Genomic DNA, 22,650 nt, shown 5'->3' with positions numbered 1-22,650 from the left:
CTTTAAATGTCAACTTGTGACCGTGTATATATGTATATGTGTGTGTGTGTGTGTGTGTGTCTTATCTGTCTGTCTGTCTCCCCATCACTATGCTAGGCACTAAATTAAATGATGGGAATTGATCCAAAGATGAAGTGAAACAGTTCATTGCCCTTTCCCCATCCTTCTCTTCCCTTCTCCATTTCTCTCTCTTCTTCCTTTCCAAACCCTCTCCTCTTCCTCTCTCTCTTTGTTCGCTATCTCTCTCTCATTTTCTCTCTTTTTCTCTCTGCTAGTGTGTTAGTGAAATATGCCATTTTTATGTTTCTCTCCTTTACGTTCATTTTTTCCTGTGTCTCCTAAACTCTTCAGTTCCCGGAGGTCAGAAGGTGTGACTTCTTCTGTTACTACCTGGTGTGCCAAGCACAGCAACTTGTCTACAGTGGGTGGTCATGGACTATGTTGACTTACAAGGGACGAGTTACAGAGTTGTTCCCTAAAGGCTTAACATAATAAAAAAATTACTGTATCAGCCCCATTCTTTGTCTACACATTTGAGTTTTGTGAGTCAATTAAATGAAGAAATAAGTAAGTTAAGTCTGTGTGCACAGAATCAAGTCTGTCATTGGCTTTGTATACTCTCCTGTTCTCCTGGCTCTGCTTAGGTGGTAAGGAGGAGAGGGAGAACTTCCAATTACAGTGCCAGAGTCAGCTCTTGTCAAAGGGAGTGAATTCCCATGAGGCATTTAGGGAGCAGCAAGATCTGCAGAGGCAGGAAGCTGGTAAAGCAAAAAGGTTTATTGAGCACATACATACTCACATACTTAAATAACTTGGGCAGAAGAAGAGATGTCACCATAATGGGTCAAACTCTGATGAAAAATGGCACCAGAGACTTTTCCGGGGGTTGGGGGAGGGAATGGGTGTGGGACTTTTCATAGGTGCTGTGAAACACAGAGCAGTTCCCTCTTTTCTTGTCCACCCTTAATTAAGGGAGTTAGGTATGACCAGGGCCTGATACCAAAGTAGCCTTACTGAGAGGTCAGTGAAAAGGGTGTCTATCATTGGTTGATAGTGGGGTATGACACTTGAGTCCTGCTATGCTATTAGGCAACCCTGAAGTGGTAGAGATCGCTGATAGTGAAGGGGCTCAGGGTGCCCCAGAGTAGGTGGGCCAAAGGTCACTATACATATAGTGGATGCTTAGTAAATATTTATTGAATTAAATTTACAGGATCTCAGAGTTCAAAGGTACCTCAAAGATCATCTAGGATAGTAGTGACAAACTGAAATAGAAAGAGAGTGCACAAATCCAATTCCTGTGGGCTTTATTGTATTTTTATTTATTTTGTTAAATATTTCCCAATTACATTTTAATCTGATTATTTTTGACACCTTCGATCTAGACTAATTTGAAAAATAAACCCTCTTTATTTATTTATTTATTTAGTTAGTTAGTTAGTTTTTGGTTTTTGGCCAGGCAGTAGGTTTAAGTGACTTGCCCAGGGTCACACAGCTAGTAAGTGTTATGTGTCTGAAGCCAGATTGGAATTCAGGTCCTCCTGAATCCAGGGCCGGTGCTCTATCTACTGCTCCACCTAGCTTCCCCCAGAAACCCCATTTACTAGGTGTTATCAGGAAGCCTGGTGGTATAGTAGGTAGAATACTAGCTCTGGTGTCGGAAAAGTCATGGTTGTGCTCCTTGTAGGACCAGTATGACTTTTGACAAGTCACTTAACTTCCCTGAGATCCAGTTTCCTCATCAGTAAATTGAAAGGTTTGGATTTGATATAGATGCCCTTTAAAGTCCCTTCAGCTTCATGATGTGTGATCCTATGCACCTTCCAACTCAAGTTGATGGTCAGTGATAGAGAACTCACTACTTCTCAAGGCTACCCAATTCACTTCCAAACAACTTTATTAAAATAGTTTAAATTAAAAAATTATGAGACTGTGACATTTGGAATTTGTCCAGTTTTAACTGTTGGAAAACAGGAATTAGCTAAGAAACCTAAGTAACTCATTGCAACAAATGGTGTGTCATTACTCATGAAATGGAAAAAGGTATAGTGAAAGGGCTCCAGCCCACTGGGAAGATCTTCTATGGCCAGTTCATGGGAAGACTTGAACAAGAATAGCTTAGGCTCAGGAAGAAGGGTTTGCAATATACATCAATGAGAGAATTGTCTACCTCAGTGAGTCTACAAGACAGAAGAGACTTTCAGGCTCATAAATTTAGTCTTCACAAAATTTTAAACAGTTGGAAAGTAAGAGTTGGTTAAAAACCTTAAGTAACTCACTATCTAGTTCAACTCACTTTGAACTAAAAGTAATAAATCATTTAAATACACAGAGGGCATTCCTTTGTGACTAATTTATATATGTTTAATCCAGCACATCTGCCTACAGGGCTTTTTAAAAAATGATTTCTGTCTTTTTCTTATAATTGCAATTTTGCTATTAGTCCCCACATATATCAAGTACGTGATAAACTCTTAGAAATTAAAAATTAATTAGCTTACACGGACTCCGTGCCAGCTTTTCAGCATTTCAAACCCTACTTTAATTTTTCATGAGCACAAAATGGAATATCTTTGAAACTTTGTCACTCAGCTTACCCAGCTGCCTAGGGGTTAAATGGGATAACTTTGTCATGGTAACTTAGTTAAGACTTTTAGTTGATTTATGAAAATTCTGGGAGAAGGGAGGGAAGAAAATGGTTCTTTTGTTACTTTATGCCAGATGTTTTAGCTCCCTTTTGTCAGTTTGATTTTAAACTTCAAATACACGACGCAAGTGCAAAAGCCGAACTACACACAGAGTTGGCAAGGCTGAACCTTTGCTACAACCAAGACCTGTTTTCTTTGAACAGACACATATTTTAAATATTATAAGAAGCCATTGCAGGCAGTTTTCTGCCTTTGAATTTCAGATCGTTTGTCAAACATCCTTGCTTTCAGTTCTGAAGATGCTACTTCTGCACCTCCCCCACCCCATCCCTACCCACAGAGGACACAGAGAATTAAATGGAGCCAGAAAACTACTTTTGGATTGACTAAAACATCCTGGGTGTTGCAGTTCATGTGGAAGTTAATTAACTTTTTATATAACATAGGACGTTGTTAACATACCCACTGAGTGTTCAAAAAGTGTTCATCTATTTTAATTATACAGAAGGACAGGAAGAAAATGGAGAGAAAATGTAGTTACTTGGCATCAGAAATCATATGATTAAAATGCTAGAGACAGAAGGGATTTTTGAGGATCTTCTCATCTAGTCCCTTTCGCTTTCAGACAAGTAAACTAAGGTGTATAAAATAATATAATACATAATAAATATATACATATTATATGTAATGTGTATTTATAATTATATATAATATACCTAACATATTATATATAATTATATAACATATATTATATATGAGTATATATAATATAGATAAAATATATAATGTAATAGTACTTCAGTATTATTCAATAATAATTCAAACCTTTCAGGTTTGAAGGGTAAAAAGAACTAACATACCCAGGCTAATTTTTATGCCTTAGGATCCCAATAACAAGCTTACCCACTAAACCCTATCTATCTCTATGCCAAGAAGAGATTTAACAGAGAAAATATTTTACCGTGAGACCTGAGCAGTAGTTTGGAAGGCCTCAAGCCAAAGGGTTTCTTCTGGGCAATAACCATGTCCCATTAGGCCTGTTACCTTTTAAAAATACTTCCTCCTTCCATAGGGTCTGAAAGAGAAGTTCTATTTCTTTTACTGTTCTGCATATATAATATGTAATAGAGAAGCATTGTGGTAAAGTAGAAAAAGTGGTGTATTCAGTGGTAGAAAAAGTGGAGCCCTGGTTCTGTTATTCATTCTCTGTGACCGTAAAAGGAGTCACTTGATTTTTCTGAGCCTTAGTTTTCTCATTTGACAAATGGGAATAATAATGCCTGCGGAACCAACCTCAGGAAAGCGGGTGTTATAAGGGTCAGTTGAGAGACTGTATCTAATACATTTTTAAAACTTTCAAACAATATAAAAATGTCAGATGATGATGATGATGGTGTTGTTTAGTCATTTTTCAGTTGTGTCTGACTCTTTGTGACCCCATGGGGTTTTCTTGGCAAGGATGCTGGAGTGGTTTGCTCTTTCCTTCTCCAGCTTATTTGACAGAAGAATCTGAGGCAAACAGAGTTAAGTGACTTGCCCAGGTCACACAGCTAGTAAGTATCTAAAACTGGATTTGAACTCAGGTCTTCCTAACTCCACACCCAGCACCCTATCCACTGCGTCCCCTAGCTGCTGCTGCTTAACAACCTGCAAAACCTATCTTAGGAGAGCAGTTATTATAAGGCTCAGTTGAGAGAAGGTATATGAATCATAGTCGTTTTGTGGACTTTAAAATACTATAACATGTCAGGTGATGATGATAATAATGATGATGATATTAGCATGTGACATGGATACCAATAAATGGTCAAAATTGAAGAGAAGCACCAGCTGATTGTATGGTGCCCCTACACAATGGCTGGTACATAAATACTTGCAGAATGACTTAATGGAGTCTTTTTTTTTTTTTGCTGATGCCCAGGTTGTAATGACAAGGGAACATTCTAGTGTTAGAATTTTTCTCCATCCCCCAGAATTTGATGGTTAAGTCCATACACTGGTAGCTTTAACAAATGCTAATATGAAAGGGGATTTAGCTACGTGAAGTGCTTACAAATTCTTTCCTATACTGAATTTCTTTGTTAGTGGAGGCAAAAAATGCCTGGAGCAGAAGAAAGTGCCGTGCCAATTTTCTGTTTAGACATAAGGCAGGGAGGCTTTCAAATAAATGAAAATGGTCAGGTAGTGGGTATTTGTAAATAATGAACTGAATTTATGTTCAGTACCTAAAGTAATCACCTGCTGTGACTTCATGCAGTTCTATTGTGAGTATGCACACATGGTCTTGGAAAACGCTAATGAATGCTTTTAAACATTTGCATCGATTTTGGACAAGCTGTTAAATGAAATATTTATCTAACTAGCAGCTCATAACTTCTAAAAGAGAGTAGAGAGTTTGAAACTGGAGTCTCTAGGAATGTCATAATTTGTTTCTATTCAGCAAAGGGTTGCTAAACCCTTCCTAGGTGTCAGGCTTTCTGCTAGGTGCTGGTGTTACAAAGATGAAAATCAATATTGTCCCTGCCCACAGAAAACCTACAGTGTAGCAAAGGAATGAGACATACATGCAAATGCCTGTAATGTATGTTAGAAAATTATTAGATGCATGAAGCGGGACTAAAAGACAAAAAGAAATGTCAGCAGATCTGGATTTCTAAAAAAAAATGCTTTATTTATTTTTAGTTTTCAACATTCGCTTTTATAATATTTTGAGTTCTAAAATTTCTCCCCTTTCCCCTAACCAAGATGGCATACAATCTGATATTGGTTATACATGTTCAGTCATATTAAACCTATTTCCACATTAGTCATGTTGTGAAAGAAGAATCAGAACAAATGGGAAAAAGCATGAGAAAGAAAAAAACCCAGAAAATAGTATGCATCTCTCTGCATTCAGACTCCATAGTTCTTTCTCTGGATGTGGATAGCATTTTTCATCATGAGTCTTTTGGAATTGTCTTAGATCAATCATTGCATTGCTGAGAAGAGCTAAGTTTAGCTGAGTTGGTCCTCAACAATGTGGCTGTTACTGTTACAGTGTTCTCCTGGTTCTGCGCACTTCACTCAGCATCAGCTCATTCCAGGTTTTCTGAAGTCCTCCTGCTGATCATTTGTTGTGGAACAGTAGTATTCCGTTACATTCATATACCATAACTTGTTCAGCCATTCCCCAGTTGATGGGCATCCCCTCAATTTCCAATTCTTGGCCCCCACAAGAAGAGCTGCTATAGATATTTTTGTACGTGTGGGTCCTTTTCCCATTTGTGTGATCTCTTTGGGATACAGACCTAGTAGTAGTATTGCTGGATCAAAGGGTACGCACAGTTTTATAGCCCTTTGGGCTTAGTTCCAAATTGCAGAGCTGGGTTTTGAATGAAAATGATTAAATTCAGTTCAGCGAGCATTTATTGGAAGGGTGTCAACTGGTGGACGTTCAGAAGAAGGCATATTTTGGTTATGGACGAAATAGGGGGACAAAATTAAATTAGGGAGCAAATATAGTCCAGCCAGTCAGCAAGCATTTATTGATCACTTACTCTGTCCTAAGTGCTGTGCTATGTACTAGGGATGCAAAGAAAGTAAAAAAACAGCCCCTTCCCTTAAGTATCTCCCATTCTAACAAGGGAGACAACATGTAAATAGCTTTGTGTTTATAAAGTGTACAAAGGAAGCACCGTGACATGAGACTGAGAGGAAGGCACCAGGCTGTGAAGAGCCCTGGAAACCAGGCCAAAGAGTTCATATTTTATCCTGAAGGTCATGGGTGAAACTCCCTGAAAGTTTTGCAAAGATGTGATTGGTCAGACTCATGCATTATTTACTCTGACAGTGGTGAAAAAAAAAATGAGTTCTGGAGTGGAAAAAAACTAGACACAGGGAGAAGAAGGAGTTAGGAGACCATTATAATAATCTAAAAGAAGGTCAACACAGGCCCAAACCAGGGTAGTTGCAGCAAGAGTAGGAAGGATTAGGGGTGGCTAGGTGGCGCAGTGAATAGAGCACTGGCCCTGGAGTCAGGAGGACCTGAGTTCAAATTTGGCCTCAAACACATAACACTTACTAGCTGTGTGACCCTGTGTGACCAATTGCCTTATATTAAAAATAAAAAAAGTAGGAAGGATTGGAAAAATGGGGAAGGTGTTTTAGAGGAAGGAATCTGTTTTGTCTCAGCTGAGGTTTTCAAGTTGCTTTTATTTATCCCTTTTTCTCCAACTGAGTTCTACCTCATTAGTTTTTCTAAACTATTAGCAACATTTGGCAACTTACTGTACATGGAAGTGAGGGAGAGGGAAATTCAAAGATGCCTGAAGTTCCCATCCTGAGAGACTGGAAAAATGTTGGTACCTTCAGCAAAAATGGGAAGGTTATCAAGATGGAGCATGTTTTGCACGTCAGATTTGTTTGGTTTTAGATGTATCAAGTTTGAAGTATTGGCCAGATATTTAAGTAGAGCTGCACTGCAGGGAGAAGGAAACCAGGGATTAGGGAAGAGATCAAGACTTGGCTACAGATTTGAAAGTCTTCTCCAGAAACGTGGAGTGGATAAAATTTCAGTGGAAAAAGAATACAGAGAAGAGATGCTTACATAAAGGTGATAAGAGAAGGAAAAGAAACCAGCCATTGGTCACATTGTTCAGTGAGATAGGAGGAGTGAGAAAGCAGTGTCATGGAAACCAAGGGAGTAGAAAGAATCAAGAAGTACAAATGGTCCCCAACATCAAATCAGTCAAAATGCCGTAAATGCGCTGAGTGCTGGTGGTACAAAGAAAAGCAAAAACAATCCCTGCTGTCAAGAAGCTCTGATCCTAATGAAGAAGACCACATGTAAATAATAAGATACATACAGAATAGATGGAGAAGAATCTCAAAGGGAAGGCACTAGACATTGGAGTGACTGGGAAAATCCTATTGCAGAAGAAGGGATTTGAGCTCAGAAGGAAGCAACAGATTTGGTAGGTAAGCCATTGGTTCACTGGTGACCTTTGGAAAGAGCAGTTTTCAATAGAATGGTGAGATTGGAAGACTTTATGTGGATGGTAAGGAAATTGGAGGCATCATATGGACACTGTCCATCTTAGACAGTTTAGTAGCAAAATGACCAAGCGGCAGAGCAAGTATTATAGCTTGAAGAATGGTATCTGGGTCAAGAGAAGTTTTTTTGTTTGTTAGAACAGGGATGATCTGACATGTTTGTATGGAAATATTGAAGATAAGGTACAAAGCCAGAAGGACATGACTAATGGAATGATTGGTGAGGTGACATTGGACTTGGAGTCAGGAAGACCTGAGTTGAAATCCTGCCTCAGACACATAATAGCTTTGTGATCCTGTGCAAATCGCTTAACCTCTCCCAGACTCAGGGTCCTCATCTGCAAAATCTGGATGTTACTGTCTACTTCACAGAGTTGTTATGAGGCTCAGATGAGGTGATATACATAAAGTACTTTGTAAACCTTAAAATGCTGTATATAGAAATGCTGGCTATAATAATTATTATTATTAACAGGTCCTAGAAAACATGGGATGGAGTAGAAAGGGTTACAGGTGGGGATGCTCATCTTATCCTCTCAGACATGAAAATTCGAGTAGAAGACACAGGGAAGTTTTGAGGTATAGATGTAGAAAGATGAAGACACTAGGGTGAATCTCCCTGATTACACATTGCAGTAAAATTTAAGGTCATCTGTAAAAAGGGAGGAGAGCAGATGTTGGGGTTGTGCATCTTGAGGTTTAGAACAGCTGCTGTGGGGGATATGCCAGGGAGTTAGTAATGCACTTATAATGGATCCTGTCAGCATTGCTTGGGGACATCCTGTAGTATTGCTCTTCTTCTCTGGAGTTGAAGGGAAGAAAGTAGATAAGGGAGGCGATCTAAGGGTGGTATTATCAGGTAGGAATCATTAAATCCTTATAAGGTGAAGGATTCAAGGGGGGAGCAAAGGTGTAACATTGAAATGCCTCACTATAGGTTCAGAACTGTCAAAGGTCAATGGGAGAAAGATCCAAGAAGGCACGCTGAGAACAGATAACAAGTTTAGGAGTAGATGAGGGTGGGAAGACTGCAGGTTGTGGCCGGAGAAGAAAATACTGAAAAACAAAACAAAACCCCAAGATTTTAGAGATTGAGTTGCTTCCTAAATAGTGAGCTCAGTGCAGGGAATGATAATCCTAGTAGATGTCAAAAGGACAGAAATGGAAGTCATAGTGGCTGAGCAGGTAAAGGAATTGAGAGACTAAGGGATGTTGGGAGGGCCATCATTTTTTTTTTTTTTTGGCCAGGCAATGGGGTTAAGTGATTTGCCCAGGGTCACACAGCTAGTAAATATTATGTGTCTGAGGCCGGATTTGAACTCAGGTCCTCCTGAATCCAGGGCCAGTGCTTTATCCACTGTACCACCTAGCTGCCCCAAGGGCGAGTCATCATTTTTAACATTATTATTATCAAGGATGATGGTGGGATAGAAGGGAGAGAAGAAAGTAAGCTGAGTCTTGACATCATTGAGGAAAGTGAGAGAGCATCCTGAAGGTTATGGTAGCAGCAAGCGTCAGGAGAAAAAAAGGTGTAAAGGTGTAATGAACTTCAAAGGAGCAGTATTTGTTGAGTAATCATCCTCATCAGCTGTACAGTAACAGATGTGTGTTATTGTGGTTAAAGTGTGGTTTAGATGTAACACTCAGCAGGCATAAGAGGCCTTCTGTATCCAGTGTTGAGGAGACTGTATATTTAGCACACGCACACACGCGTGCGCACACACACACCCACACTCCCTTGTAAGTATTGAATAGGCAGCCGAATAGACAGGTTACAGTGAGATGCCCTGGGCATATGTGAATATCATTCTTTAATTTGTGGCCACAGCTGCTGTTTGCAGAGATCCTTGATTTTGGCACCTCTCACTTTTTAACCCTCTGTTGGCTGAAATTCAGTCTTTGTTCCAAAAGAGCCAGCCGATTACTGATTGCTGATGGTGAAGTTGGATTCCGTGTTGCTGTTGCAGTCCATAATTATGCTGCATTGCCAGGGGTTATGATATAGTGAGTCTTGTAGTATTGCTGGTACCTACTTCAACTTGAATTCATTCATGCTGCCAAAGAATGGTGCGAGTCTGAAGATGCTACTCTTCACACCAGGAGTTGCCAACCTATGGCACACGTGGTACAAAAGATGACTTTTTTCCATGGTAGGTGTGGTTGGCATTGGAGATTTCTAAAAAACCTTTCCCGTAAAGCTCTCTTGCTCTCAGGGCCCATTGCTCCTGTCGTGTCTGGATGACAGGCAACTGTCATACTAATTCTATTTCTCCCTTAGGCTCCTCTGCTATCCGCAGATTTTCCCCTTAAAAAGGTTCAGATGGAGCCTGATGTTTGTGATTGTGAATTCTTGTTTAGACCTGGCCCTCTCTGGAGGTCTGTCTGGCCCATCATAGCCAAATGTGGAAACCAGTCCTGGCTATCAGTATCTTTGGTTTACAGGGTCTGAGTGAGACAAAATAGAAGGTAAAGGACAAAGGAGAAAAACTTGTGGAATTTGAGAGAAAGGTGATTGACGTTCTATTATTTGCCTCTTTTTTTTTTCTCCAGATCTCTTAGAAAAGTCCCGTGTAGTTAAGCAGCCAAGAGGCGAAAGGAACTTCCACATTTTCTATCAGCTCCTGTCGGGAGCCTCGGAAGATCTGCTTCGTAAGTATTTGTCTTCCTAGTGAAGCTGCCACAGTTAGCAATCACCTTGAGAGTGTCCATGATTTCCACCCACTTTCTTATTTCCCTTGAATTTTCATATGCAGCTTCTCAAGTGGGCTCACTTTGTTGCCATTGAGTTACCGTTAGGTGGAAGAGGTGATAGAATGAGTGAGGGAGGCATGGTGGAAGGGAGTTGAACCCAAGCACCTTACTGATGACACCCTGCATGTTTGCGTTTATGACCCATTAGATAAACTCAAACTGGAGCGGGATTTTAGCAGATATAACTACTTGAGCCTGGACTCTGCCAAGGTGAACGGAGTGGATGATGCAGCAAATTTCAGAACAGTTAGGGTAAGTACTCCTATCTATAATGACAGATATCCCAACCCTGTGTCTCTGAAACTGACATCGGTGATGTCTATGGAAAACCCAGATTGTTTGTAAGATACAAAATTCTAGGGTGGTAAGTTGTTATAAGAATTCTTCAGCTTTTTAAAAAATTATTTATTTTTGTCTAAATTGATGATTTCATCATGAGTGGTAATGGAATTGGTGAAATTCCCCCTCCATCTATGAAAGTTAGAAGCTCCTCTATAATTTAGGGTTTTAAAGAGCTGCCTGGGGAAGGTAAGGAACTTGCTGCAGTCACTCATATAGATTTTGTCAGAGGCTAAACTCGAACTCTGGACTTCTTGATTTCGAGTCTTTTCCTGTATCCACTGCCATGCTGCCCCCCCCCTTCTTGCTTTATTAACTCAAATTAATTCCATGCTGTAAGGGTGGCCATTTCAATAGCATTATCACTATAAAAAAGGAGTAAGACATTTCCTTCTTAAATTACCCTGAGGTTCTAGTCTTTGAGAACTACTGAGCATTGAATCATAGGCTCAGTTATCAAATTTAGAGCTGGAAGGGACCTTTAAGGCCACAGAATCTAAACCTCTCATCTTATAGATGAAATTAAGGTAGAGAGAGGTTAACTGAATTACTGAGGTGTTTGGGGCAGAAATTGAACCCAAAATTTGTTGGACTCAAAAGTCCAACACTCTTTCTACTATTCTTAAGTTCCATATGTTTTCACAGTCAAAATCGAGTGATTCAGTTCCAAGGCAGAGTATACGAGAAAAATTTTATGACGGTAGAAATGAAAAGACTTGGCAACAGATTGGATATGGGAGTGGGGTGGCTAAGAGTGTGTAGTGGAGGATGATACCTATGTTGTGAGTGATTAGGAGCATGATGGTACTCTTAACAGGGATAGAGGAGTTTGGAAAGCTCATATTTTTCCATTGCATCTGCCCCTAATGTGTATTTCTTTTCTGAAATGACTTCTCTTTAGTTAATGAAAATCACATGCTTCCTTTTCCCAGAATGCCATGCAGATTGTGGGCTTTATGGATCATGAAGCCCAGTCCGTCTTGGAAGTAATAGCAGCAGTGTTAAAACTGGGGAACATTGAGTTCAAGCCTGAATCTCGAGTGAATGGCTTAGATGAAAGCAAAATCAAAGATAAAAATGGTAAGTCAGTGAACTTTTGTGTGGCAAGTTTGCTTTGAACTTCTGCCCAGTTTTAAGTCTCAGACATGCAATTTACCTATATTTTTTGGTAGCTCCATCTGAATGTTAGTTCACCTGGTATTTAAGCTGCACCTAAATGTAATCCAAAGTAAATTCTGAGCATATATGAATGCTTGGAAAAAAGTCAGTTGGAATGAATTGGTAGTAGAAGCTGATGGAGAAAGCAGTTAAAATTCTTATGATTTCTTAGAGTGTGTTATGCAATATGCAGAGTCACATTCTGGGTTTTTGTTTGTTTGTTTAGTTTAGTTTTGGTTTTTTTTTCCACAGAGCTAAAGGAAATTTGTGAGTTGACGGGCATAGATCAGTCAGTCCTAGAAAGGGCATTCAGCTTCCGAACAGTTGAAGCCAAACAGGAGAAAGTTTCAACAACACTAAATGTGGCTCAGGTAAAATCCCAAATCCCGACTGAATTCCCTTGTTGTCTAAGTAAGGAGAGTGGTTTTGCTGCCTTTTGTTTACTTTAATTTTCATGAACATGGTGGGCATGTGTGTCCAACGGCAAAGATAGTCCAATATAGTAGTCTCCATAGCCTTTATATATGGTGTCAGTTTTATTTGTGTGTTTCTTTAAACAAAACCTTATTTAAATCAGCTTTGCATTTCATTTTTTTCCTCACTTAATCAGACCAAGAACTGTAAGCATGACTTTAGTTTTCTCTCACAAAAAGGATGTTAAAGTGAATGTTTCCTTTATGTGCTGCTGAGCTATTCTTTCTCATAGTGGCACTACTAACTGCATGTTTCAGTGTTTTTTTTGTTTCTTTCTAACAATGGTAGTAATAATAATGATAATGATCTTCTGTGCTTGTAGAGCACCTTTTCTGTTTCAAAGTACATTCACATGCGTGATATAATTTGACCTTCATTGTGTTCAAAATAGGGAGTACAGGTATTCTTATCCTCATTTTAAAAATGAAGGAAACTAAGATAGAGGTTGTGTCTCTTGCCCAGTTTCTCACTAGCCAGCAGACTAGAGCAGAGCAGAGCTAGACCCAGGGTTTCCTATCAGCTTTTGCTTAGTCTTTATATATGCTTTAGTCCTTCAGAATAGTGGAATGCAGGGTGGGGTTCAGCTGCTTGCCTCCATTGGTCAGTCTTCTGCATACTTTCCTATTATATACCTGGAGTAAAGGCAGATTCAGATTACAAGCTTCATACAAGTCCATATTCCTTACAAGATAAATACTCCTTTTTAGTCCCCCCCCAAAAAAAATACATGCTGAGGTTTTGTACATTGTATAAATTAGGGGAGAGTCTTATCTAACAACCCCCAAGAAATGTCAACAATATATTTTCCATTAAGAAAAGGTTGGCTATTTCTCATTTTGGGAGAATTATTTTTTATTGTAGTTTTTACTGTGTTTCTTACTAGGTGAATTCAGGTTGTAGTCCCCTTTTTCTTATAGGATCATGAAATTAGAGCTTGAAGGAACATTTTCCCTCCTTATTTCTGACATGAAATAGTTGATAGAATCATAGGCTCAGAATGGAAAGGTAGCTCAGTCTTTAACCAGACCAGCCTTTTTCCCAGAACACAGATTTTTTTTCTTTTTTGGTCTATAGCATCTCTAGCTTTGTTTGAAAAAAATCAAGTATAGTGATAGGTTTTTTAAAAAAATGTGTAATGAGTGTTAAAAAAAAATTATGTTTCTACCAATCCTTTTATGTCAAGTGGAGGGTTTCTTCTCCCTCCCTTCCCAGTGAGTAAGGAGTTGAATTTATTAACTTTTCCTCATAGCTTGCATTCTTCCAAACTACTGTCATTTTTTAATGCTCCATAGCTTTCACTCCCTGAAGTATTCAGATCTTTTCTTTGATATGGTGACTCATACGGAATTAGAATTTCAAGCATTGAGTGGTATTGAGCAATAATCCAGCTTACTCTGACCGGCTCTCAAGGCTGGAACCTTGAGGCTCTCCAAGATAATTTCCCACCATTTCCCAATAAGGACCCGCTACTCAATATTTCTTGGTTGGTGCTCCAGACCTCAGCAGATAAATGGACTTTTCCTTTCTCAGACTTCCTCCTTGCCATACTTTCTCCATCCCAAGTCTGTAACCTCTCTGCCAATCAAGAGCAGCAGACATGCTGTTTTTAACACAAAAACTGATAGTAAAATCCTCCTGCTTAACACTGATTTAAGGAAAGCAATGACTTCACCATAGGAAGCATTTAACTGAATGTGTGTGTGTATATATATATATGTATACACACACACACACACACACACACACACACACACACTCACTCTCTCTCTCACACACACACACACACACACTCACACACTTGTATGTGAAAAAGACGATAGGAGACCCGAATAAGTTGGAAACTTTCCTACAGATACCTCCCCAAACATACTGCCCCGAAGCTTTTTTCTCCTAGTTTTCACTTTCTTAAAATATCTTTACCCTTTACTTTTATTTTATGTAGTTTCTTCTATTCCTCTTATATACTCAGTGTCCCCAACGTATATCACCTTAAGTCTCAGATTCTATAGCCCTGCACCTTAGCATGACTGAACTTTCTCCTGTGAAGACCCAGTTCTGATTCTGACAGTTGTGTCCTACAAGGCCCAGTCTATTTGGCCTTGATTGAATAATCAGGCTTGATGGCTTTTAAAAGCACTTTTGTACCTGTTTTCACAACAACAATGAAAGATAGGCAAGGTAGATATTAGCCCCGTTTTCCTGATACTGTTCAAGGAAAGCAGTTAGCATGGCACATGTGAATGCTGGTAGGGTGACTGACTTGACTAGAGGTCTGGAGTGTCAACCAGGAAATAGTGACGTTAATAGTACAATGAGTACTTCCTGGTTCCCCCACTGGAATATCCATTTGTCATAGGTAGGTCACCCATTTGGTACGTATGACAGATGACAGAATTGTTCTAGCATGGCAGAAGAATTCCAATACTTTTTAGATAGGCTGCTTTCTTTCCTTGTCTTAGACACTTAATAAATCTTTATTGATCATTTGATTGATCTGCTGTCCAGATTTTTTCAGCTGCAGAGTATAGATTTCTTTTGTAGAAAACCAAAGTGTCTGTGTATTTTCGGGGACTTGTAAAACTTTAAACTGTAGAGAGTAAGGAAAGTGAGTACCTATAAAATAGGCCTGATTTTCCTTTTTTCTATTATTGACCTTTGAAACTTAGTAATAATAGCAACAATAGTAATAATATTTATAGTGCTGTAAGGTTTGCAGAGTGCTGAACATGTTGTCTCATTTTAGTGTCGCAACAAACCTGTGATATAGATGTTACAGAAGTGAAGGCTGAGAAAGTCTATGACTTGCCTGGGGTCACACAGCTAGTCAGTGTCTCAGGCAGGATTTAAACTCAGGTCTTCCTGACTCCAAGTCCAGTGCTCTAACCCACCTACCTTCCCAATCTTAGCATTAAAACTATGAACAGTAGTAAAGGCTTATTTTAACAAAGAAACAAAACCAAGACTCTTATGAATTTAGGAGATAGTCTTCAGGTAGAAGGTAGGAAACTTATAGAAATCTGTAGTCTATTCCTAAAAAATTTTAGAAAAGAAAGGTATAATTGAAATTTCTTTAAAACATTTCTAGTGGGTATATGTGTTTGTTTTACTTATTGTTTATTCATTTTTTCTTTCTCCACTGCAATTAAACAGTTTTCTTCTCTTCCTCTTTTCTTTTGATTTTGTTTTTTTAGGAATAGTCTGATCCTCTGAAGAAAGCTTTGTCTCACTATATATACTAGACCTTTGATGCATCTACTTCCTTTTTTATAGGCCTGGAAGGATTTCTGTATACAATTAATATATAGTGCATTACATAATAACATATATAAATGTTATCCATTTTTATTATTTCAACATTTAAAAGGGTTTTAGGACCTAGAGATGGGACCTAGGTTAATGTCAGGTCCAAGCAGTCTACCTTCTCTTTTTGTAGCTGCTACTAAATAATTCATTCATCCAGCAAGCATTTATTAAGTGCCTACTGTGTTCTAGTCACTGGGGTAGGCACTGGGAATACAAAGTGGAAAAAAACTGAAACCCCTGCCTTCAAGGGGCTTACATTCTATCTAGGCACTGGTGATTGGAGAATTAGAGGGGCATCAGGATGAGTTTCCTACAGGAGCTGTTACTTCAGCTGAGGGGGATTCTCTGAGGCAGGGGTGAGAAGGAGTGGAGTACATTCCAGGCTCGGAGGGTAGCCTGGGCAGAGGCATGGGCAAGGGATTTGAAATGGCCTCTACAGAGAATATTATGCAGGCTGGCTTGACTAGAATGTAAGGCACATGAAGGAAAGTAAATGTGCGATCAGCCTAGAAAGATAGAATAGAGATTGTGAATGGATTTTTAAAGCCAAATGGAGAAGTCTTTATACTTTGTGCTAAAGAGGTGGTTCTTAATCTTTTTTCATGTTATGGACCCCTTTGTCACTCTGGTGAAGCCTACAGGCCTTTTCTTAGAATCGTGTTTTAAAATAATTGATAGACTGTGTGTGTGTGTGTGTGTGTGTGTGTGTGTGTGTGTGTGTGTGTGTGTATATTCCTATCCAAGAATGTGGATTCCCTGAAATCCATCCAGGGACCCCAAGTAAAGAGGCAAGAAATCTATCCATGGACCTCTTTCTAAAGGTAAAAGAGAAGTACTAAATTTCTTTAGCAAAAGATGAAATAGTCATACTTGTGCTTTAAGAATGTTATTTTGGTACCTGTGTGGAGAGGGGATTAGAGAAGTGAGACTGGAGACAGAGAAAGGAATTAAGAGGCTGGTCCAAGCTAGAGGTAATAAGGGCCTGAACTAAGGCAGTTATCTTAGGTACCGAGAGACACTGTGGAGGCAGAAGAGACAGAAGGGTAGCTTAGTGGTTAGAATGCAAGTCTTGGAGTCAGGAAGGCCTGAGTTTAAATCTTTCCTCAAATACTTACAGCTGTGGAAACTGGTCAAGTCACTTAACCTTTCCCATACTCAGTTTCCTCATTTTTAAAATGGGAATAATTATAGTACAGGGTTCTTGTGAGAATCAAATGAGATAATATATGTAAAATGTTTTTCTGACTTAAGATGTTAAAAGGTTTGCTGCTGCTGCTGAGACATGGCATTTCACTAGGTTTAGACAGGGAAGGAAGAGTAGTAGCCTCTTATAATAAAGGCACATAGCAATTAGTTATTTCAGGTATTGATAACTGAGAAAAACAGGGACGTCCTATAATGTTTACTTATGGTTTTTATGAAATAAAATAATCTTTAAAAATTTAAGCAACATAAATTAGTCAAATTCATTTCTTAATAACTATGAAGTACTTGTACCCCTGGAACATGTTATAGAAATAAAAACTTCCAGGGACAAATGTTGTACCTTGTTGCTGAGATAAACTCTGATTGTCCCCCTCTTTACATACATGTGCATTGGCTCTGTCCCCCTCTTTACATACGTGTGCATTGGCTTCTGACCTTTCTTCCAGGTTCTGTTCTGAAAGATCTTGCTGTTCTAACAGATCCTGTTTGTTGGTGTTATTGCTGGGGTCTTTTAGCATCACTTTAATTCCAATAGCTTAGCATATATTTAGCTTCTAGTTAGAATACAGGCATTTTTAAATACCTGGTTAGCTCTTCTCTGCTCATCATAATGTGTATTAAAGACAAACAAGGTCTAGTTTTTCCTGGCATTAGCCCAACCAGAGTTCTAGGATGCAGGACATGGTGGTTGTTGCTTGCCTGCTTCCTATCTTCCTGTTAGATCTAAATTGTGTTCTTAAGGTAAGCCCTGTGATTTTACTGTTTATCTGAGAAATTGCTAATTCCTAAGGATCCTAAGGATCTCTGCATGCATCTGGAAGGAAATAAAAATCTTTTTAAAGGGGCCAGATTCCTTCTGCCTAGTTTTAAACAGTTAAACATGTTTTCTCATAATGCCTATGAAAGTAGCGATTGTAGTAATTGTATATGTTTATTTTTAATAGGCTTATTATGCCCGAGATGCCCTGGCTAAGAACCTTTATAGCAGGTTGTTCTCTTGGCTGGTGAATCGAATCAATGAAAGCATCAAGGTAATAACTGTGTTTGAATGTAAATAAATCTGTTGTTATAACGATGGAAACTTTAAGGTACCAGTGGATTAAATATTAATAATTCCAATTTAAGTAAATTAAACCTAATATTTTCTTCGGTAATCAGCATTTTTAAAAAAATAGTTTTATGGAGATTGGTTTAAAAGAGACTTGATTGGCATATGAATGAAAGCATTTGTTAAACACTTGCTATATACAAGTCACAGTTTCAGTAAATAGCTGAAATACGCTTTTTATTTTTGTATTTCAGTATCAAAATATTTAAAAATAGTTATTATTAATGCAATTAGTAAAAGAAGCAATAGACTGAATGGGTTTTAGAAAATTTGGATTCTGGCCCTTCCTGCTGCTAACCAGCTCTGTGACCTTTAGCAAATCACTTAGCTTGTTTGTACTTTTATCAGTAAAATAAGGAGGGGAGGGAGTTTTATTCTGAGCCAAGAGTAGGAAAAAGCAGGAGAAACAGCCAGCTGCCTAGAGCACAGCAGGTAGAGAGTTGAGTGTAGCAAGCTCCACATTTTATTATAATATAATGCATGGTTTTTTTAGTGCTAGAAAGGTCTACTTTCCATGGCATATAGGAAGAATTTATCTTGTAAGTCTTAAATTGTGGTGAAGGCTTAACGTCTCTGATATATAGTAACATGAGGCACACGATTTTAAAACCTTTCATTGAACGTGCAGATGTGTTGTTGTATATCTCTTGTTTGGAGCCAGGAGCCTAAGAGACTCTTCTAGCTCTAAAATGCTATAAATCTGTTTTATTAAATTAAGAACTTTTATGTCACATGGACTGACTTACCTACCAATAAAATTTCTGAAAGAATCATTGCTGATTTATAATCTTTTTCAATGCACTTAACAAATTAATCTCATGTCCTTCATTACTGTTATATTCTTTGTAAAGAAAACCATGGGGTAATGAATTCATGTGATTTGTCTGTAGACCTCATTTTTCTTTGTTAATTTGATGGTAATCATTTATTTCATGCTGAAATTACAACTCTTGTTTCTTAAGGCCCAAACAAAAGTGAGAAAGAAGGTTATGGGAGTTTTGGATATTTACGGCTTTGAGATTTTTGAGGTAAGTTGGCTGAGAATTAAATTATTGGAGGGTAAATTCAGAATATCCCTTAATGTCCATTAGCCTCAGGTCTGAGTATACCATGAGCAGATTTAGTGTAGGATTTTCCTAAAGTTAAGCACTACCATGTTGACTGCAATGCTGTTCTTAAACAATTCATTCTTAGAATAGCAAATAAATTTTAAAAGCACAGATTCAAACTTTGTACTGTGATCATGCACCTACAGACTACCTAGATATTTATAGCATGCTAGTTTGTATGTGTATTTCTATAATTCATGGGAGAAGAAGGCAGTATGAGACTATGGAAAGAACACCAGCTTGAAAAGTAGGACTAGGTTTTAGTCTAGATCCTAGAGAAAGTCATCTAATGTCTCTGAGACTCTGTTGCTTCATCTATAAAAAAATTAGATCGTGTCATCTCTAAGATCAGTTCCTATAGACATGATTCTATAAACCTGAGTTATGCTATGAAGGCGGAAATGATTTCTCCTGTGTGTATTAATATTCATCACTGACGAATAGACCAACATATGTAAAAAATATGATAGTGCATCACACCATCTCCTGCTTGTTCATACACAGTTCAACATCGATAATGCAGTAATAAGTATTTGATAAGAATAATTCAGTGTTATGTGACTAAATGTTAATAATTTTCATGCAGATATGGGATAGCTAATTAAAGTCTAAGAACTTGTATGTTCCTTGTTTAAAAAGGAGTGAGGTAGATTAGAGTCGGTGTGTGTCCCTCAATGTCTCCTGTAACTAGAAAATAACCTTTTTTTTCCCATGGATATGCCAATGCTTACAATTGTTTAAGTCCTGCACAGAGTCAGCAAATGACCTTTCAGAGTAGATATTCTGTATGTGTTGATCACTGGAACCATAGAACAATCTGGAATATTGGAAATGTCAGGGCACTTCAGCCTAATACTTACTGAAAGGATTTGTTGAATGTAAGGGACTTGGTCCATAGCAGGGGTCCTCCTCTAAGAGCTGAGATGGTTTATTGTGTCCCCTACATCAGGCTACCCATATGCATGCATGTGTGCGCGCATGTGCGCACAGACGCGCGCACACACACATACACACACACACTCTTTCTTTTACCTATCAGGAATTAAAACCAATATTAATCCCTCCCTCGCTGCTCTCCCCTCACTGTCCATGCCCCTGAGTAAAGTTTGAAAGTGCTGCTGCTATCACATAATTCTAGGTCGCTCCCCAGGAGTGAGAAAGCATTCTCCTAGACTGTACCTAGAACCTGCCCACTGGTGACGCTATGTGTTGTGATCGGTTTGGGGCCAGCCACCACAGATCATTCTTGGATTGCTTGCCATCTCATGTCCTGGGTCAGTCACTTTGTCCAGACCTTCCTTTCCTCATTTGTAAAGTGAGTAAGTTGACCTGAATGATCTCTACGGTCTCTTCTAGCTCTGGAAATTTTGATCCTGTAAGGTTGGAAGAGCACCAGGGGTATGCTAGAGCCAACTCATATAAGCAGCCAATTGTTAAATTTTCAGTGTGAGCATTTATACCTCATAAATTGGCAAATGATACAAATTGGGGCTTGATTTATTGTTTTGTTGAATGTCTAGACCTAAGAAGGTGATGGAGAAAATGTTCATCATGTAGATTAAACTTAAGTATGTCATGCATATATTTTTCCTATAGTGAGCCAGTTGTTAAACATTTCCCAGTCAGCTCCTAAATAGCCTATGGAAGATGAAGTACTTCAGAATAATCCCTCTTTAAGTTAGAGATCTGTCATCCATTAGCAGACCTTTGCTTTGCAAAGGACAGTACAGCAATTCAATTCAAGAAACAATTACTATCGTTCACATTGTATGAGTAAAGGATTACAGATGCAGAGTTGTTTTCTGCATCAATCTCCCCAGCAAAGCTTTGTACAGAACGTGGCCCTTTTCTAGCAAGACTTTGCCTCACTCCCACTAATGGGAAAAATGAGAGAGGCATTATGTTTCATAGTTGGCAGAGATAGAATTGGTCTGCCTGGCATACAGCTTTTCTGAATTTTGGCATTTTTGATAACAGGGCAGATGGTGAACAGAGCTCTCACTTGAAGGAAGTTAAAAAAAAAAAGGATGTGCTTCCTGATGTCTTGAAAGACAAGGAAACTGGAAGAGATTTTCTTTGCTGTCTCAGCACAGAATCTCTTAGATGATTTCTAAAATCCCTTCCAACTCTGGATTCTGTGACTTATATTCTAAACTAGCCCAAATTTAATTGGAATTAGTTGGGGATAATTTTCTTGGAATACCCTAGCATATAGCTTCATAATGGACACATTATGGTCTTTCACTTAAATTTTGGTTGAATTGATTTTGTGTCTATATCTAGTAAAACAAATCTACATAGGGAGAAATATAAGGGCTTTAACCCAACCATAGCTGTGTTCTCAGCTCCTTGACTGTGCCTAGCACAAAGTAGACACTGAGTGAAGGTTTTTGAGTGACTGTTTTGAGGTCCAGAGAGTTCTTTTAATTGAAAATGTGATAGTTTCATCCTATCAAACTGAACTTTACCTTGTTATTTACATTGTTGGGGGTAACTTTGACTTTGAGGAAGGACCAGAAGTAAGGATGAAGGCTGCTCATTTTGCTATTTGGAATTAGAAGAAGAGAATATATCTTTTTTTTTTTCCAAGAGAGATTTTGTTTGTTCCAGAACAGTGGTCTGGGGCTCAATTTCATAATAGAATTAATGCTTCAAATTCTATTATAATAAGAGGGTGATGGAATAAGAAAAGTTTAAGCTCTGCCTTTAACAGGCTTAACTACTCAAACTTAGAAGAGACTGCTTTATATCTCTAGAGGCCAGTTTATTCGTTTGTGGTAGGAGACAAATATATAGCACAATATCCTAGTGGTTTGTGGATCTTATGATGTGGACTTTCCTTCCAGTGACAGAACTTTGACGCTAAAGGTTGCCAGTGGAACAAACAGGCAATCATCTAGGCAGTGTAGACTTTTGAGTTCAAATCCTGCTTCCGACACTTCCTAGCTGTGTGACTACTGGACAAACTTATTAAGCTCTGCCTCAGTTTCCTCATCTGTAAAATGAGGGTGATAATTATAGCACCTCTCTCTTAGAGTTGCTCTGAGGATAAAATGAAATGATATATGTACAGTACTATATAAATGCTAGCCATTCTTATTTTTTTATTTTCATTATCATCTCTTTTGTTATGTGAACTCTCCCCCACCCCTTTTTTTTCTGGTCATATATTTCTTTGATGACATCCTTCATATCACTTCTTCTGTAATTCCTTGTTTATAATGTGTTCCAACCTAATCATACCCATCACATGCTTCCCCCATTGTGCTTTGGGTGACCCCTCAACTTTCCTTCTTTGGGGACTGTAGTATTATGTAACTGGCATTATCCAGTATCTAGACATTTATTAAATACCTACTGTTAGCCAAGCGTTGTGATAACCTTTGGGAAGATACACGTTTTAGATAAAAACACAATCCCAGTTCTTTAGAAGCTTGTAGTCTGGGAAGGGCTATCCATACAGATGATTATTACATAATAAATCCATTAGAGGTCTTGGAGGAAGGTTGTTACCAACTGGAGA

At 38.5% G+C, this 22,650-nt stretch overlaps 1 protein-coding gene across 5 annotated transcripts in view; it reads left to right on the top strand.

Annotated features, from left to right (window-relative positions):
• Positions 1–22,650, top strand: part of MYO1B (myosin IB) — a 217,156-nt gene that overhangs the window by 141,974 nt on the left and 52,532 nt on the right. For all 5 annotated transcript variants that reach the window (XM_020993562.2, XM_020993560.2, XM_020993563.2 and 2 more), the window contains exons 8-13: positions 10,230–10,328; positions 10,579–10,682; positions 11,702–11,849; positions 12,180–12,298; positions 17,855–17,941; positions 18,981–19,046. In XM_020993562.2, the coding sequence (XP_020849221.1) occupies positions 10,230–10,328; positions 10,579–10,682; positions 11,702–11,849; positions 12,180–12,298; positions 17,855–17,941; positions 18,981–19,046 (623 nt within the window). The remainder of the gene's footprint in view (positions 1–10,229; positions 10,329–10,578; positions 10,683–11,701; positions 11,850–12,179; positions 12,299–17,854; positions 17,942–18,980; positions 19,047–22,650) is intronic.

This window comes from Phascolarctos cinereus, unplaced genomic scaffold (genome assembly GCF_003287225.1).
Source record: "Phascolarctos cinereus isolate Bilbo 61053 unplaced genomic scaffold, phaCin_HiC Scaffold_726;HRSCAF=1367, whole genome shotgun sequence".
Taxonomy (NCBI): Eukaryota; Metazoa; Chordata; class Mammalia; order Diprotodontia; family Phascolarctidae; genus Phascolarctos; species Phascolarctos cinereus.
The sequence above is the reverse complement of the archived record's forward strand: the minus strand, read 5'-3'. Positions and strand labels throughout refer to the sequence as shown.